The 16,801-nt window shown below is 43.7% G+C and overlaps 1 protein-coding gene across 3 annotated transcripts in view; it reads left to right on the forward strand.

Moving 5' to 3' along the window:
• The first annotated feature begins 6,870 nt into the window (after nucleotides 1–6,870).
• The window catches only part of LOC115138211 (protocadherin-7-like), a 216,881-nt gene continuing 206,950 nt past the window's right edge, over nucleotides 6,871–16,801 (forward strand). For 2 of the 3 annotated variants that reach the window (XM_029674817.2, XM_029674818.2), the window contains exons 1-2: nucleotides 6,871–7,267; nucleotides 7,504–10,936. In XM_029674817.2, the coding sequence (XP_029530677.1) occupies nucleotides 7,859–10,936 (3,078 nt within the window). In that variant the 5' untranslated portion in view covers nucleotides 6,871–7,267; nucleotides 7,504–7,858. Of the gene's footprint in view, nucleotides 10,937–16,801 lie in introns of all 3 variants that reach the window. The other variant, XM_065025562.1, reaches the window with a different exon arrangement.

Consider the following 16,801-nt stretch of genomic DNA (forward strand, 5'->3'; position numbering starts at 1 on the left):
TCATGATGGCAGTCAAATTCCATGTGACCTTGTAGTCATGGTAATTAGGCTTCTCCAAGCTCTGATGGTCATTAGTAGACTGCCAATCTTGCTAACTGCTTGGTACTCCGCACTCTATTGTCCCTCTAATCACTCTGACATCAATGTAAATGTAATCGAAAATCTAATCAAACACTTCATGAGAGCCCATGAGCTCATGTTGCACAACATTTCTATAGACATTTCTATTTTGTTCCCACTGCCCCTGTTTCGAGACAGGTGCATGGTAATGGTCCATTCGAAATCAAAACAATTTTCACACATATATTATTTAGTATATATAAAGACAAGATTAAATCAAGAATAGTGTGATGAGTGACAATATTAGCCTATGACTTGTGAATGATACATTATCACCCAGTTTAAGGCAAACAGCGCATGCTTTTTTTCACCATAAAAATGCACCTTTATAATAAAAGCATTACATGCATAATCCCATTTATTGTCACTTTTGAGAATGTTATTTTCCTGCTAGTGGACATTCGCGCTTATAGCCTACTTCCTTTTGCGCATTGCTGCGCTTATAATGTGAAAAAATAGCCTAATAGTTCTCATTTGTTCCGTCAGGCTCATTGCTTAAAACGTTTTATTTTATGCTAGTGGTTGTATTAATTTGGGATCTCCTATCGCATCCAACTGTCCCGGACTATGTTTGCAATATTTTTTTCCCGCACAGAATATAATAGGTCAACTTTTGTACTATGGGGGATAGTAGATTGACATAGGCTAGTGCTTTTTCTGTTCGTTAGGCCTGCTCAGCTTGTTGGCTGACGAAAAGTAAATTTGGACAGATCTTCCAATATGTTCAATATGCGCCTCGGAATTGGAAAAGGACGCGTGCAGACCGTTGGAACATCTACAGTACATTTTAAAAAGTTGAATAAATCCATGTAATATAGCCTACACCATCACAATAAATCCCATTATTTATTTTAGACACATCTAAAGAAACACAATATGAATTTTTTTTAGTCTATTTCAGAAGATCAGAATAGCATGCTCTGCATACGTCCTGCGAACATCCCGGATGTGTCTGTTATTTCATTTATTGTGGCTGGAATAATTTAATTCTGTCTCAAAGTATCTATCTATCTACTCTAACCACAGCCACTGACCATTATAACAATAAGACAGCATACGATCAGAAACTCAGTTGAATGCAAGACATTCAAGTGATATCTTCAACAGTTCTGTGAAAACACAGGGGAGGTGGTTGAAACAAGGCGTCAACAGTCCCAAAATAGCCCTAGCTTGAGGGAGAGTTGGAGTTGGAGAGATAAGCCTTGGCTCTACAGAAGAGCTGGTTTGGAGCTCTGTGTTGAGTCACTGCTAGTTGACTCTTCCCTCTCCTTCCATAGACAGAAATGCCATGACAGTTTAGCTTTCAGGCTATACTACAAAGAGTTACCTGACAGTGGGCTAGCTGCTTCAGAGGGCTTTTACACCTTCATGCTGGCCTGTTGTGTTTTTCCCAGGGCCAACATGGTCATGCTTCAGCTATGCACTGACTAATAGACCAAAGTAGAGCAGACACACACACACACACACACACACACACACACACACACACACACACACACACACACACACACACACACACACACACACACACACACACACACACACACACACACATTAGAACACCATTCCCTTCTCACACACAGCACACACATAGAGGAATGATACTTTGTCCCTTTGTCCCTGCATACTTTCTTTAGCTTTAAACCTCTCTGAGTGCACTGTTGTCGATAGCTGACGGTAAAAGCGGCCTTACACTGCTACACCACACTGATGCTATCATGGTTGACTGCTGCTCTGAGGTGTGTATGAACAGGATAGAGAGGTGGGATGGAGAGGTGAGAAGCATTTTGTCCTTAAAGATGTATTTAGAGGTATGCGATAAAAATGAACAACATGTCCTTCTGTATCACTGACAAAGAAAGTCAGCTTTGAAACACCTCTCTGCTAGTTTTACACACTTGTAGCACTTCCAACACATTTTAACTGCATCGATTTGGGAACAACATTCAACTGTGGGGTGTTGAATTTTGTGCCTGAAGGGGGGACACAGAGAGTGAAACTACACACTACACATCCCCTGGTTGACGAATCAGAGTTGAAACTGATTGATGAAGGTCTATGCTTGGTGCCACAAATATGTAAATGGAGGAAGATTTCTTCTCTTGCAGGCACTTAGCGAACTGCAATGTCGGCTCCATAATTAATTGAGTGAGTTAGCCTAGGTAAAGTCCCAACACCTGGTGCCACTGCCTTAGCTTAGCATCACTCAGCAATAGCAGCATGCATACAGATTCCGGTGGGATCAGAGGAACCAGGGCCTCACTTCAAAGCAACTTGGTACATTTATTATTTAACAAAAATATGTATTTTGCAGTAACACATACATAGAGGTAATGAGCAGAAGTTATGGGACATTTTTTGAGAGGAGATGTAAATGTGTAGCTTTTCGTTGGTTTATCCCCTTATGGATTTATGGCATAGTTTGAGTCATGGGCATTACGTTTGGGAGTAAATGTTGCTTCTGGTTAATTGAAATAAAATAACTTGTACATGTTTCCTGTTAAAAGGCTGATTTCATGACAATTTCATGTTCACTGATGGTTGACGATTATATCATATCTATGTAATCAATTACTCTATGTCCCTATAGAGAACCAGAGGAGAAAAGCTGATGTATTGAATCCCGAAATAATATAGGCAATACATTAATCCCATTAATATAATATGTTTGTTATACAAGTGTTCACCTCACCATTTCACCCACTGACTTACTCTATAAGATGGAAATTGTTGTTCTACACTATCTTCTACAGTTTTTGAGAAAGTGCATATATGGGCATATTTTTGCATTGTGAAATGATAGAAATGCATTCATTTTTATTGCATTATTATGCAAAACTAATGAATGCATTTGTAATCATAACCTGCATTCATTTTACAAAACATTGTGCCTGGCATTGGCTGAGAAGAATTACCACTAGGCCTACATACAGTACCAGTCAAACGTTTGGAAACTATCAGGAATCAAGGTAAGACCCAGATCCAGACATGTTGAATAAACAATGGTTTAATAGTCCAAGGGGCAGGCAAGAGACAGGTCAAAGCAGGCATGGGTCAATAATCCAGAGAAGGGGCAAGGGTACAGGTCGGCAGTCAGGCTTAGGGTCAGGCAGGTGGGTACAGAGATGGGACAGGTGAGGGTCAAAACCAGGAGGCCGAGAAAAAGAGAGGCTGGGAAAAACCAGGTGCTGACAGGACAAACGCTGGTAAGCTTGACAAACAAGACGAACTGGCAACAGGCTAACAGATAGCACAAGTATATATACACAGGGATAATGAGGAAGATGGGCAACACCTGGAGGGAGGTAGAGACAATCACAAAGACAGGTGAGGGATCAGGGCGTGACAGACACACCCACTCATTCAAGGTATTTTTTTTATTTTTACTGGTTTCTCCATTGTAGAATAGTAGTGAAGACATCAAAACAATGCAATAACATATGGAATCATGTAGTAACCAAAAAAGTGTTAAATAAATCAAAATATATGTTAGATTTTAGATTCTTCAAAGTAGCCACCCTTTGCCTTAATTACAGTTTTGCATACTCTTGGCATTCTCTCAACCAGCTTCATGAGGAATGCTTTTCCAACAGTCTTGAAGGAGTTCCCACATATGCTAATCACTTGTTGGCTGCTTTTCCTTCACTCTGCGATCCAACTCATCCCAAACCATATCAATTGGGTTGAGGTCGGGTGATTGTGGAGGCCAGGTCATTGGACTCCATCACTCTCCTTCTTGGTCAAATAGCCCTTACACAGCCTGGAGGTGTTTTGGGTCATTGTCATGTTGAAAAACAAATGATTATCCCACTAAGAGCAAACCAGATGGGATGGCGTATCGCTGCAGAATTCTGTAGTTGTTAGGTGCCTCCTAAGAAGAGGAAGGTGCAGGAGTCAGGAGCAGGAGAGCAAGGAATTCCAGTTGGCACAGTCGTTTATTATAAGTCCCAACCCACCAACAACAGGCGGGGAAAATCACGAAACACACTGAGGAGAAACCTCTACTCCTAATACACAACGACTGTGAGGGGTAAAAAACCTGTGGCGCAAACACGCACCCCTAACAGAGCTAACACAGCAAAATAATCTCACACAAACGCTAGCAGGCAGCGGAGGTTAATAAACCCACCAAAATTAACAAATCAGACACAGGTGATAACAAAAACAGACAGACCTAAACGAAAAGGAAAAATGGATCGGTGGCAGCTAGTAGATCGGCGACGATGACCGCCGAGCACCGCCCGAACAGGGAGAGGAGCCACCTTCGGTGGACGTCGTGACAGTAGTAGCCATGCTGGTTGAGTGTGCCTTGAATTCTAAATAAATCACTGACATTGTCACCAGCAAAACAACTCCATCACACCTCCTCCTCCATGCTTCACGGTGGGAACCACACATGTGGAGATCATCCGTTCACCTACTCTGAGTCTCACAAAGACACGGCGGTTAGAACCAAAATCTCAAATTTGGACTCATCAGACCACCGAATCGATTTCCACTGGTCTAATGTCAATTGCTCGTGTTTCTTGGCCCAATAAAGTATCTTCTTATTATTGGTGTCCTTTAGTAGTGGTTTCTTTGCAGTAATTTGACCATGAAGGCCTGTTTCACGCAGTCTCCTCTGAACAGTTGATGTTGAGATGTGTCTGTTACTTGAACTCTGTGAAGCATTTATGTGGGCTCAATCTGAGGTGCAGTTAACTGTAATTAACTTATCCTCTGCAGCAGAGGTATCTCTGGGTCTTCCTTTCCTGTGGAGGTCCTCATGAAAGCTAGTTCCATCATAGTGCTTGATGGTTTTCGCGACTGCACTTGAAAAAACTTTCAAAGTTCTTGATATTTTCCATATTGACTGACCTTCATGTCTTAAAGTAATGATGAACTGTTCTTGCCATAATATGCATATGGTCTTTTGCCAAATAGGGCTATCTTCTGTATACCACCCCTACCTTGTTACAACACAATTGATTGGCTCAAATGCATTAAGAAGAAAATACATTTGACAAAATAAAATTTTACAAGGCACACCTGTTAATTGAAATGCATTCCAGGTGAAGCTGGTTGAGAGAATGGCAAGAGTGTGCAAAGCTGTCATCAAGGCAAAGGGTGGCTACTTTGAAGAATCTCAAACATAAAATATATTTTGATTAGTTTAACACTTCTTTGGTTACTACATGATTCCATACGTGTGATTTCATAGTTTTGATGTCTTCACTATTATTATACAATGTAGAAAATAGTCAAAATAAAGAAAAATGCTTGAATGAGTAGGTGTGTCCAAACTTTGACTGGCACTGTATATCTAAATAAAAATATATGTTGGTCAGTCCAATAAGCATGTTAATATACACAACCGAAATGTCCATCCAAAAAGTATCCCAAAATACACATCACTGTACGTACATTAGCTGAAGAGAATATTGTAATTATAAATATTAGTCAAAGACAGAGGGCGATAGAGAGCAAAGAACTGGCCACTGCTGGAATTCAGAGGAGCCTCAAAAATACAGCCGCAGCCTTTCTCCTTTTCTTTTATTGCGATGCCATACCTTCACCGCACAGCATAGATGGCTACAGTATACGGGTCTCCCTATGTTAAGTGGGAGAGAGGGGAAACCTTTACGGGAGGACGACCTCACATGCACGCGTGCACTCACGTATTTTAGCGGTGATTAATGTAAATGATTCCGCTTTGGCATCAATATATTTTTTGTCAGGGAAGGTGTTTAGATCTAGACTTGTTTATACATTCCAATGTTCTGAGTTTAATTGCCCACCATGGGCTATAGCCCCACACTGCATCATCACACATCTCTGCCAGGGATAGTTATGGGTGGGTTGCGCAGTGTCCAAGTGTCGCACGCTCCAACTAGCCCATCCACAGAGGTGTCTAGGCTGCATTCATTGAAATAATAAGGGGCAAGGTAACACTGAGCTCGCTGCTCCGGAGAGTACAAAGCCACAGGCGACCACACACATTTGTATCAGTAACCACAGAGAGAAACCTCAGCGCTGCGCTCAGAATCCAACACGTAGGGGACTATATCTCCCCGTTTGGTCATAATAATCTACTGAACCAACATATAATGATGTAGAATTGGGCTACATAATGACTGGACTATGGAGAGTCATCGGTTAAAGATATTACTTGGATATAGGACTGTAGGCTATCATAGCCTACATGCGTAAAAGTTTGACAACAAATACAAGCGAAAATGGAACCAGCGTGTTGGAATAGTCAAGACATCACTCGAAAATGAGCGGCAACTATCTCAACTTTACTGAGAAATATATATTACGGTCTGCATAGCACCGTCTTCATAGCACGGTCTACTGGCTACAGACATCTCATGACTGTGTAATAATCAAAACACCACCATGTAAAATGCGGCAGTCCAATCTTTTCTATTGGCGCATTATAGGCTAAACCATAACGCAATTTACACATTGAATTAATGAAGCGGCATCCTCGTAAAATGGTTCACGGTAGAGTGTATCTTTTCTAAGCCATCTCACTATACCCCCACCCTGACAAAGACCATTCGAATGGGTAGTGTGTGATGCATTGCAATTGCATTTTCTTCATGTGGTACTGAGTCACATTTGGTTAAATCATCCCCTTATTAACAAGAGAAAAAAAACTATCGTCTCTCTCTCTCCCTTCCTCCCTCTCCTTTTAACAAATAGGCCTACCCGCTAGAAACCTACCAAACAAATTCAGCCCTAGTTACGTGCGCTGGGGAACGAAACTGGAGAGGTGGAGAGAGCGCGCGAGACACAATTGTGAATCGCTCTCACAGTCCAGCGAGATAGGTGCTGCAAACGCACGCTGAGTACATGCATGTGTTGAGTGGGCGCTTGGATTGAGAATGCGGGAAAGAAGGAGGATTCTCACGTAATAATTCACCGACATTTTCCAATATCTACATCGGGAATTACAATTGTCCTTGTTTGTTTCATTTTTTATTATTCCCTCACTATCAGTTTTTTTGTATTCTATCCGTATTGCTTGCGACTGTGAGAACTAACGTTAACTACTTACGGGCTGCTTGTTATAAGTGAGTAAATGTAGAGAAGAAATCAGTGCACGGATGCTGCATGGATAGGCTACTGGACACATGATGTGTTGCTTATACGCTGCTTCAAGGTAAGAAGACGAGTGGCTCTGTAAAGTAGCCTAGCTGTATCATCACAATTTGGGAATCTGTGCGAGCAATTTCATTGCCACTAATCTGTTGGAAATATCGTCTAAGGAATCTTGACCATTTTACATCGCTTCTATATCAGTCTGGGAGGTGTGTTTTTTTGTCTAACTGAATAAACTCGGACTGATTCAACATTAAAATGAAATAAGATAACATCTTGGACATTTTCTCTTTACAGGCATGATAAGATATTCGGAATCGTTATGAATTCATGACATAGGATATAACCAGACTGAACGGACTGTTAAAGAAACATTTATTCGTTGCTGGAAAAAGGGGTGAGGATTACCCCCCACCCCACCCACCCACAAAAAAAAATGAAGAAAAGTATAGCGGGTGCACTTGCTCTTATTCACTGCAGTTGAAGCGGTGTTGGAGTGCGTCCGGAGTATGAAGTCATACACATCCTGAAACGAAGGACTTCAAATTAACCGAGAAGGAAAATTATGTTTAACAAAAACAATAGCAGCAAGTAAACGTCATCCTCATTCGATTCAAGGCTTTATAATCCAGTTAAAACATTGCGGGGAACAATGAGGACTACTGGCGCAGTGGACTATATATGCTACAGTATACTCATCCTGCAGCTGCTGAATCAGCCCGATGCCAAGCAAGTGTTGCGATATCGCTTGGCTGAGGAGGGACCCGCCGATGTCAGGGTAGGGAACGTAGCCAAAGACCTCGGAATCGTCGCCGGGTCTGGTGAGGTTACGTTTACCCTCGAGTCCGGCTCTGATTTTTTCAAAATAGATAATATAACAGGCGAGCTGACCACTAATGAACGGCGGATAGACCGTGAAAAATTACAGCAATGCCAAATGATATTTGATGAAAACGAATGTTTCATAGATTTTGAAGTGTCAGTAATTGGACCGGCTCAGAGCTGGGTTGACCTGTTCGAGGGGAAAGTCATTATTTTAGACATAAATGACAACACCCCGTCTTTCCCCTCTCCTGTTCTGACACTGTCAGTGGAAGAGAACAGACCGATTGGCACTCTCTATCTCCTGCCCACTGCCACCGACAGAGATTTTGGCAGGAACGGAATTGAGAGATATGAGCTTATTCAGGACAGCGGGGAGAGCTCCAGGCGCCTGGGTTCGAACTCAGGGGGACGCGGAGTGGACAGCAGGAGATTTGATGAGGGGGCAGCCAGGAGCAGCGTCTTTGAACTGCAAGTTGCTGACACAACTGATGGGGAAAAACAGCCGCAGCTCATCATTAAAGGAGCGCTGGACAGGGAGCAGAGGGACTCTTATGAGCTCACCCTGCGTGTTAGGGATGGGGGCGACCCCCCACGCTCCTCCCAGGCCATCCTGAGGGTGATGATCACTGATGTGAATGACAACAGCCCCCGCTTTGAGAAGGCTGTGTATGAGGCTGACCTGCCAGAGAACAGCTCCCCTGGTGCCCCCATCCTGCAGCTGAAAGCAGCTGACGCAGACGTTGGTGTGAACGGTCAGATTGAGTACGTATTTGGTGCGGCCACAGAGTCAGTGCGTAGGCTGCTGAGGCTGGACGAGGGCTCGGGGTGGCTTAGCGTGCTCCATCGTATTGACCGTGAGGAGGTGAGCCAGCTGCGCTTCACGGTAATGGCAAGGGATCGAGGTCAGCCACCCAAAATGGACAAGGCAACCGTGGTCCTCAACATCAAAGATGAGAACGACAACGTGCCTGCTATCGAGATACGTAAGATCGGACGCATTTTCTTGAAAGATGGTGTGGCCAATGTGGCAGAGGATGTAGTTGTGGACACGCCTATAGCTTTAGTCCAGGTGTCAGACCGCGACCAGGGCGAGAATGGCATCGTGACCTGCACTGTGGTGGGTGACGTACCCTTCCAGCTCAAACCGGCCAGTGAGATTGAGGGTGAGATGAATAAGAAGAAATACTTTCTCCATACATCAGCCCCGCTGGACTATGAGGCCACACAGGAGTACAATGTGGTCATCGTGGCTGTGGACTCAGGAAGCCCTAGCCTGGCCAGTAATAACTCGCTTATCGTGAAGGTGGGAGACTTCAACGACAACCCACCCATCTTTAGCCAGAACGTGGTGGAGGTGTCCTTTCTGGAAAACAATGCCCCAGGCGAGAGGGTGACCACAGTGCAGGCAATCGATGCTGACAGTGGCAAGAATGCAGAAATCGCCTATTCCCTCGTCTCCTCTGTAAATGGGATATTCTCCATTGATGCAGACAGTGGTGACATCAGAGTAAACACCATTCTGGACAGGGAGCAAACAGAGAGGTATGAGTTCAAAGTGATAGCTAAAGATAAGGGCATGCCCATACTTCAGGGGTCAGCCACTGTGGTGGTCCTGGTGGCAGATAAGAACGACAATGAGCCAAAGTTCATGCAGGACGTGTTCACCTTCTACGTCAAAGAGAACCTAACACCCAACAGCCCTGTTGGCATGGTGACCGTCATTGACGCTGACAAGGGCCAGAACGCTGAAATGAGCCTCTTCATCGAGGAAGAGGAGGATATCTTCTCCATTGAGAATGACACAGGAACCATTTTCTCCACCATGTCATTTGACCGCGAACAGAAGACTTCATACACGTTTAGGGTCAAGGCTGTGGACGGTGGAGACCCACCCAGATCCGCCACAGCCACCGTGTCACTTTTCGTGATGGACGAGAACGACAACCCGCCAACCGTCACCTTCCCCATCAACAGCACTTACACCCTCCTGCCCCCCTCCAGCAACGTCAGGACTGTAGTACGAACTGTCATAGCCACTGATCCGGACACAGGGATCAACGCTGACCTGAACTACAGCATCATCGGTGGAAACCCCTTCAAACTGTTTGAGATTGACGGAGGCAGCGGGGTCATCTCACTGGTGGGGAAGCTGGAGCAGAAACACTATGGCCTCCATCGACTCGTGGTTCAGGTGAACGACAGCGGGCAGCCCTCCCAGAGCACCACTACCCTTGTGCATGTCTATGTCAATGAGACCCTCTCCAACTCCACCATCGTAGAGGCCCAGGTGGCCAAGAGCCTGGGTACGCCGCTCAATACCAACATCGCTGGTGACCCCAACTACGACCTGGGTAAGCAGCGGCTGAGCATCGTCATCGGGGTGGTCTCGGGCATCATGACGGTCATTCTCATCATCCTCATCGTCGTCATGGCCCGTTATTGCCGCCCCAAGAACAAGAATGGCTATGAGGCAGGCAAGAAGGACCACGAGGACTTCTTCACCCCTCAGCAGCATGACAAGGGCAAAAAGCCTAAGAAGGACAAGAAGAATAAGAAGTCTAAACAGCCACTGTACAGCAGCATCGTCACCATTGAGGCCTCCAAGCCCAACTGCCAGCGCTACGATGGTGTCAACGAGAAGCTGTCGGACAGCCCTGGGATGGGCCGGTACCGGTCTGTTAACGGAGGGCCCGGGAGCCCGGATCTGGCCCGGCACTACAAGTCCAGCTCGCCACTGCCCACAGTCCAGCTCCACCCCCAGTCACCCACGGCCGGGAAAAAGCATCAGGCTGTTCAGGACCTGCCCCCTGCCAACACCTTCGTTGGCACCGGAGATAACATTTCCCTTGGATCTGACCACTGCTCTGAGTATAGCAGTCAAACCATCAACAAGTACAACAAACAGGTAAGAATACATTGACTCAATATATATATATATATATATATATATATATATATATATATATATATATATATATATATATATATATATACATGTCATTTTTTTCTTCTTCTTGTTCTTTCTGTTTTCAAATGTGTCATGTTTCTCCCTCTCTTAGTGTTATCTCCTGCGTAATGCCTCCTGACAGGGCTAGTCTCAGTAGTCATGTTGCTTTTATGGTGCTAATATGTGTCAAGTTAGCTGTATTGATCTGTTTGGGTTTGGAGTGCCATTCACCATGTAATATTGAAAAGGAAATGAGGACATGCGTAGCCAGGATTTAATTTTCACTCGCCTAAGCATATCCAGCTCTTTTGCTCTCTCTAGTATTGTGAGGCGGTTTAGTTTGACTGTGGTGTCACTTTTGCTGACCTGTGCATGTATGTGTTTTGAGTGTTGTAGACAGCTTGCATAAGGGTCTGGTTTGCAGTTATTCTATCACAGTGTGGCTAAGTAGCTAGGATACCCTTCTGCTAGGTCAATAACTCCCAGCCCTCTTTGTAACAAGGCTGCCTTTTTCTTCCTTTTAGAGGGTGAAAAAAAAACAAGAGAAAGGAAAACAAGTAAGACATTGTGAAAATGAAATACAGGAGTGGCCTTCTAAAGGAATGCTAACCGAGGGTGCCGTGTTTTACTGGATTTCAGCTTGACTAGGAACATCTGGGCAGGAGGTCACAACATTCCTGTGCCCTGATGTGTCTGTATCAATTCACTGATCCAGCAGTGAAATCAGGCTTACCTAAACCTCTCCCTCCTGCTCTTTCTCTCTCTTTCTCTCTCTCTCTCTCATGTTCTGTCTCAGACATGTTCTGCCTTTCGCTCTCTCCATCCCTTCTGTAGGTTACTCTCATGTATCTCTTCATCCATTCATTTCTCTCTCTTCCCTCTTTCTCTCTCTCTCCTTCATCTCACTATACCCTCTTTATTTCCTTATGACACCCATCTCTTACACATTCTCCCTCCGGCCATCCCTTCCTCTGTTTCCCATCTTCCTCACTCCTCTCATCGACTCTTTGTGCCATCATTCATGGCTGCACGCATGACAGGGAACTTCATATTCTAGGGAAGTGTGAATTAATCAATTCATATCATTATGGTTCTTAAAAAAAAAAAAAATCTATGAGAAAGCCAGGTGGTGCGAATCAAGGTTAATACATGATGAAGTCGGTTCCTTTTCATCTGCATTTACCAGGAAAATAACACTTACCCTATTGTTTCATATGTTTTCTATGGCAATCTAATGCATTATTGATTGTTCTCTTATGTGTTGTAAGCAGCAAACTCCTCTTGCATTCCTGAGTGCTGTTCAGCACAGTAGATTGGGCTGATTTCTCTCTCTCTTTCTTGTTCCCCCCCTCATCTTGTGTCCCCCCTTGCTCTTCTCTCTCTCTCTCTCTCTCTCTCTCTCTCTCTATCCGCCCCTGCATCTTTTCCTTTCTTCAAAGCCGCCTCCTCTCCCACCCTATCTTTCACTCTCCTCTATCTCTCACCACCACACCAATTTCTGCCCCTCTCCTCAAAATCATTGCTCTCAATTTCTTTTTGCTCTTTTCCTCGCCTGTCTTTTTTCTTGCAGTCTCTTTCTTTATTAATCTTCTCTCCCTTACTCTACGCTATATCCCTTTCCCTTCTGCTATTTCCTCTTTAATTTCTCCCTCACCATCCGTCCATCCATCTCTCTCTTTTTCCTCTACTGTCTCTAACAGCTTCTAATGCGCTGTATTCAGTGTTTTGTGTGAGGACTGCTGTTGCTTACGAATGTCCCATCCATAATTAACAGGACACTCTATTTGCTGCGGCAGAGCCATGTATTGTGTATGTCGCTAGCAGTCCTGCTGCACTTTTCCATAATTAGTTATTTACTTTTTCATGTGAATGCTCGCTACAGCGTTTTTTATTATTATAGACAAGTCAATTCATTCGAAGATTCAGACACAGACCCGAAAACACACAGGGGTGTCGAGCATTGAGTGTTGAGCGTTTGCAAAGGCTGTCCCCGCCACCATAATGTGCAATTACCTCTTTTTAAACATGCAGAGCTACTTTTTCTCGATTCTCCTCAACGGTTCCTGTAGAAGTGGCTAATGTAGAAGTGTTGCCCTCTATGGTTTAATGAATATTGTCAGAATCAGCGGCAACTGTAGCCCCATGTACCCATTAGGCAACAGAGATACAGTATATAACATTCTATGACGTGTTATTACACTCCCATACATGCCTTGTCAAACATTCCCTGTTGATACTTCGATTGAACGGCTGCACTTACAGTCTCCTGAGGGCCACTACAGAGCCACCACAGCTAAAACACGCTGGTAAGCACCCCCCTTTGGTTGAGGACATAATGTGTAATGAAACGCATAAGAATTATGAGGTGCTGGGGATGGAATTATACATAGAAATAGAAATGAATAGATTCTATTTCTATCGAATTAAACATGGCTTCTTGTCCGACTCCGTTGTTGCTATGGATTTGCATGCAGAGGCCGGTGGGAGGTTGGATTAGGGATAAGGTTTCATGTCTGATTGTAGAGAATTGCACGGTAGATCACATTGTATTGCGACTGCTGGAGACAGGGTAATCCGCAATGTCAAATTGATCACATTAGATATGGAAATTGCTATTCAAAACATATCAGATTTAACCTTTGTTATTGAATTAACAGTGGCAGGAAATCCAAAATGCATTGCAATCTACGATATTTAAGGCTCATTGAGGTTGAGACCTTTTGATGGGATTAGCAAATCTCTCTCTCTCACTCACTCACACACACACATACACCGACTGTCTCTCTCTCTCTCTCTCTATCCATCTTTCCCTCTATTTTCTCCTCTTTATGGATCTCTCTCGCTCCACTTCTCACACTCTCCTTCGCTCACTCTCCTCCCAGAAATAGAGACAGACACAAGAAAGAGAGCCCTGTTTGAGTTACACAGAGTGGTCTCTACTTTTCCACAGGAGAGTTGGGGGGAGGGGGGGGGCAGCTTCACTCTCCTATTGACTATGAGTCTCTACTGCGGTATCAGGTTCCTTCTAGGTCTCCTTCCACCTCATCCTTCGCCTACCTAATATAACAATAACCACCGCACATGCAGCAGCCGGCTTGGACTCCAAGCAGGTAACCAGGCAACCAGTGAAGTTTAGCAGGTTGTCATCAGACATTTAAGCAGTCATTAAGTCAGGGGAGCACAGAGTGAGATGCCAGCGTGTCACTGAGCAGCCATTGAGTTAGAACAGTAGGGTCATCTACCTGACATTTCAGTCCTTCCTGGAACTCCACACTTATTGGATTCAAGCCTGTGTTTTTTTGTCTCTCTCTCTTTCTTCCATTGTATCCCTACTGTGTCATGTTTCCGTAGCTAAATCCCTGTGTTAAATAGTGTTTTAGTTGATACTCGTCATACTCTCAAGTACCAAATGCCTAAAGCTAAATTATTGGTCAAACCTGATTTGGAATTGTCCGGATTTTCCATTTGTAGATGCTCTACAAATGGTCATACTATCAACAAACTATCTGTTCGTCTGCACATTCCTCACTCCCTAGATGCACATTTAAAGGTGCAATATGCAAAAATTGCTCTGCCATTTCATGGTTGCTAAAATTCAAATAGTTCAGTTTAGGTTTATGTGACAAAACAAGCAAAATATGTTATTTTCAGCTCTTTGAAGCTGGTGTACAAAACCAGAACAATTGTCATTTTTAGAGTTTTAAACCAGGAAAACAGAAATGAGAAAACATAATTTGGGAAAATATAAAAGATAATTAAGTTTTATAGGGCCCCTCTTAGAGTTGTTTATTAACCATTATTTTACCAGAAATATTGACAGAAAACCTAGTGCACTACCTTTTCTTGTACACGAAGGATCCGGGTAAGAGTTGCAGGGGTGAGGGAGAAGAGAAAAAAATATGCCTATTTGAAAGCTAAAAGAAATGAGTAGCTTGCGATATGTTACATTTTTTTTAAAAGTAGCTCTCATGCTACAAAAGGTTGAAGACCCCTGCTGTAGAGCATCTACGGGTGGACTGTCCAAATAAAGTGTTAGTAAATTATTGGCTAAGCTAAGATATTAAATATAATTCCTTCGATAGCTCACCTGTTCTATCCAAAGACACAATGTTTACTCTTAAAGTAACTCACCATGCCTTTTTTAAGTGGGGCATTTGAAATAATGTTATCCCCTGTCCAGGTGGATCCTTGTCTCATTTTTCTAAACAATCGAGAACTGAGGCAGGTTGCAATCCTATCCCTCTGCTTCGGGGCATGTATACATCTCAGTACAGTGGGTCAGCTGAGGCTGCCTCGCCTCAGGCTAGGGTTGGTTCAGCGAGCATGACTGGACATTGCCCCATTGCCCTCACCGCCCTCTAGTCCCTCACCTCATTCCACTTGCACAGTGTTGCTCCTATCCTTCCCCTTCCTTCCCTTCCCATACCTTCCAACTTGTCAAGCCCCAGTTTACCTTATTTACATAGGGACCCCATGTTCCCTTCTCGCCACAGCATCTCAAACAAATAATATCAGCATGCAAATAGGGGTCATTACGTATGTGTTCGCCAGCCAAACACACATGATGTAACAGGCACTTTCGCACTGTCGGTCCACCGAGATCACAAAACCAATACGGAAAAACCTCCATTTGCCTGGAGGCTAATTTCTTTAAAAACGGAAGCTATTGTAGTTATCTAAACACCTTTGAGATGCCACACTTGTCCTAATCTGTTTTGCCGCCCCCTTTGTGAATCTTTATTATTGCCGTCTACTAACCTAGCGTGTTTGTAAATAGTCTGCAGCCTATATCTATATGAACCGTTGCAAATCGTCTACCTACTGTATGTTTACCCCGCTCTGTAAACTTCAGTACGTTTCTGTAACCTTCCATTTAGTTGCTTCTGATTCTATCTGTGTCAAACAGGTTGGGGGAGGCAGTCACCAGTTGCACTCAATAAGGTAATTACTTGATAAGAGGTACTGTTCGAGGTTTATCATGTTTGGTCAGGTTGACTCCCCCGTGGATGCTGAAACGGGTCGAATGACTGATTCGAGGCTGGACCGGAGAGAAAACATTGGCCACTGTTGGTATCGTAGCCGTTATATGATGCAAATTGCTCGACTAATAGTTGTAGAACGGTTTTGTTTATCTTCTATATTTGAATCCCATGTGGATCATCCAAGTTACGATACACTGTAAAGAAATAAGGAAGTAGGCATAAAATGTTCTATGTTCGGTATGTGTTCACCCATATGGGAGTTTGTGAATTGTACGGGTAAAACATTTGGCATGAATCGGTTGAACAACATATGAATGGATTACATTCTTTGTAGAGTATAGCCACTAAAAGGAAATCATCATGCAACTAACATAACATTAACCAAGCAGCATCTGTTTGCCTGTGAATCATTAAGTATACGCACAGCACAGGGAAAAGAGCTGGTGGTGTGAGAAGATGAAGATGGTGCAGAATGAGATCAGCTGGTTGGTTCATCACTGCTTTATGTTTAGTACAGGGGGTTGCCTGTGGTGCTGTGTGTTTACTGCCGTGTCGACTGATGCTAATTTGATCACATTTGTCTCGGATGGCTTAATTTACTTTGTTATGGACGGCAAGACCACACCAGGCATTTTGTGTATGTGCTTTACAGTGAGACTGAAAGGGGGAATATTGGGAGAGATGGAGAGAGAGTGAGAGATAAAATACTCGTGAAATTGCACTGGCCAGCAAATTCCTGAATAATGTGAGTGGGGTGATTTAAATACATTAGTTTTAGGCCAGTGACTAATCTGCAGATTAGGGTTACCTGACAGCTAGGCATGCATGGAGAACAGATGAA

The sequence above is a fragment of the Oncorhynchus nerka genome, linkage group LG12, assembly GCF_034236695.1.
Source record: "Oncorhynchus nerka isolate Pitt River linkage group LG12, Oner_Uvic_2.0, whole genome shotgun sequence".
Lineage (NCBI taxonomy): Eukaryota > Metazoa > Chordata > Actinopteri > Salmoniformes > Salmonidae > Oncorhynchus > Oncorhynchus nerka.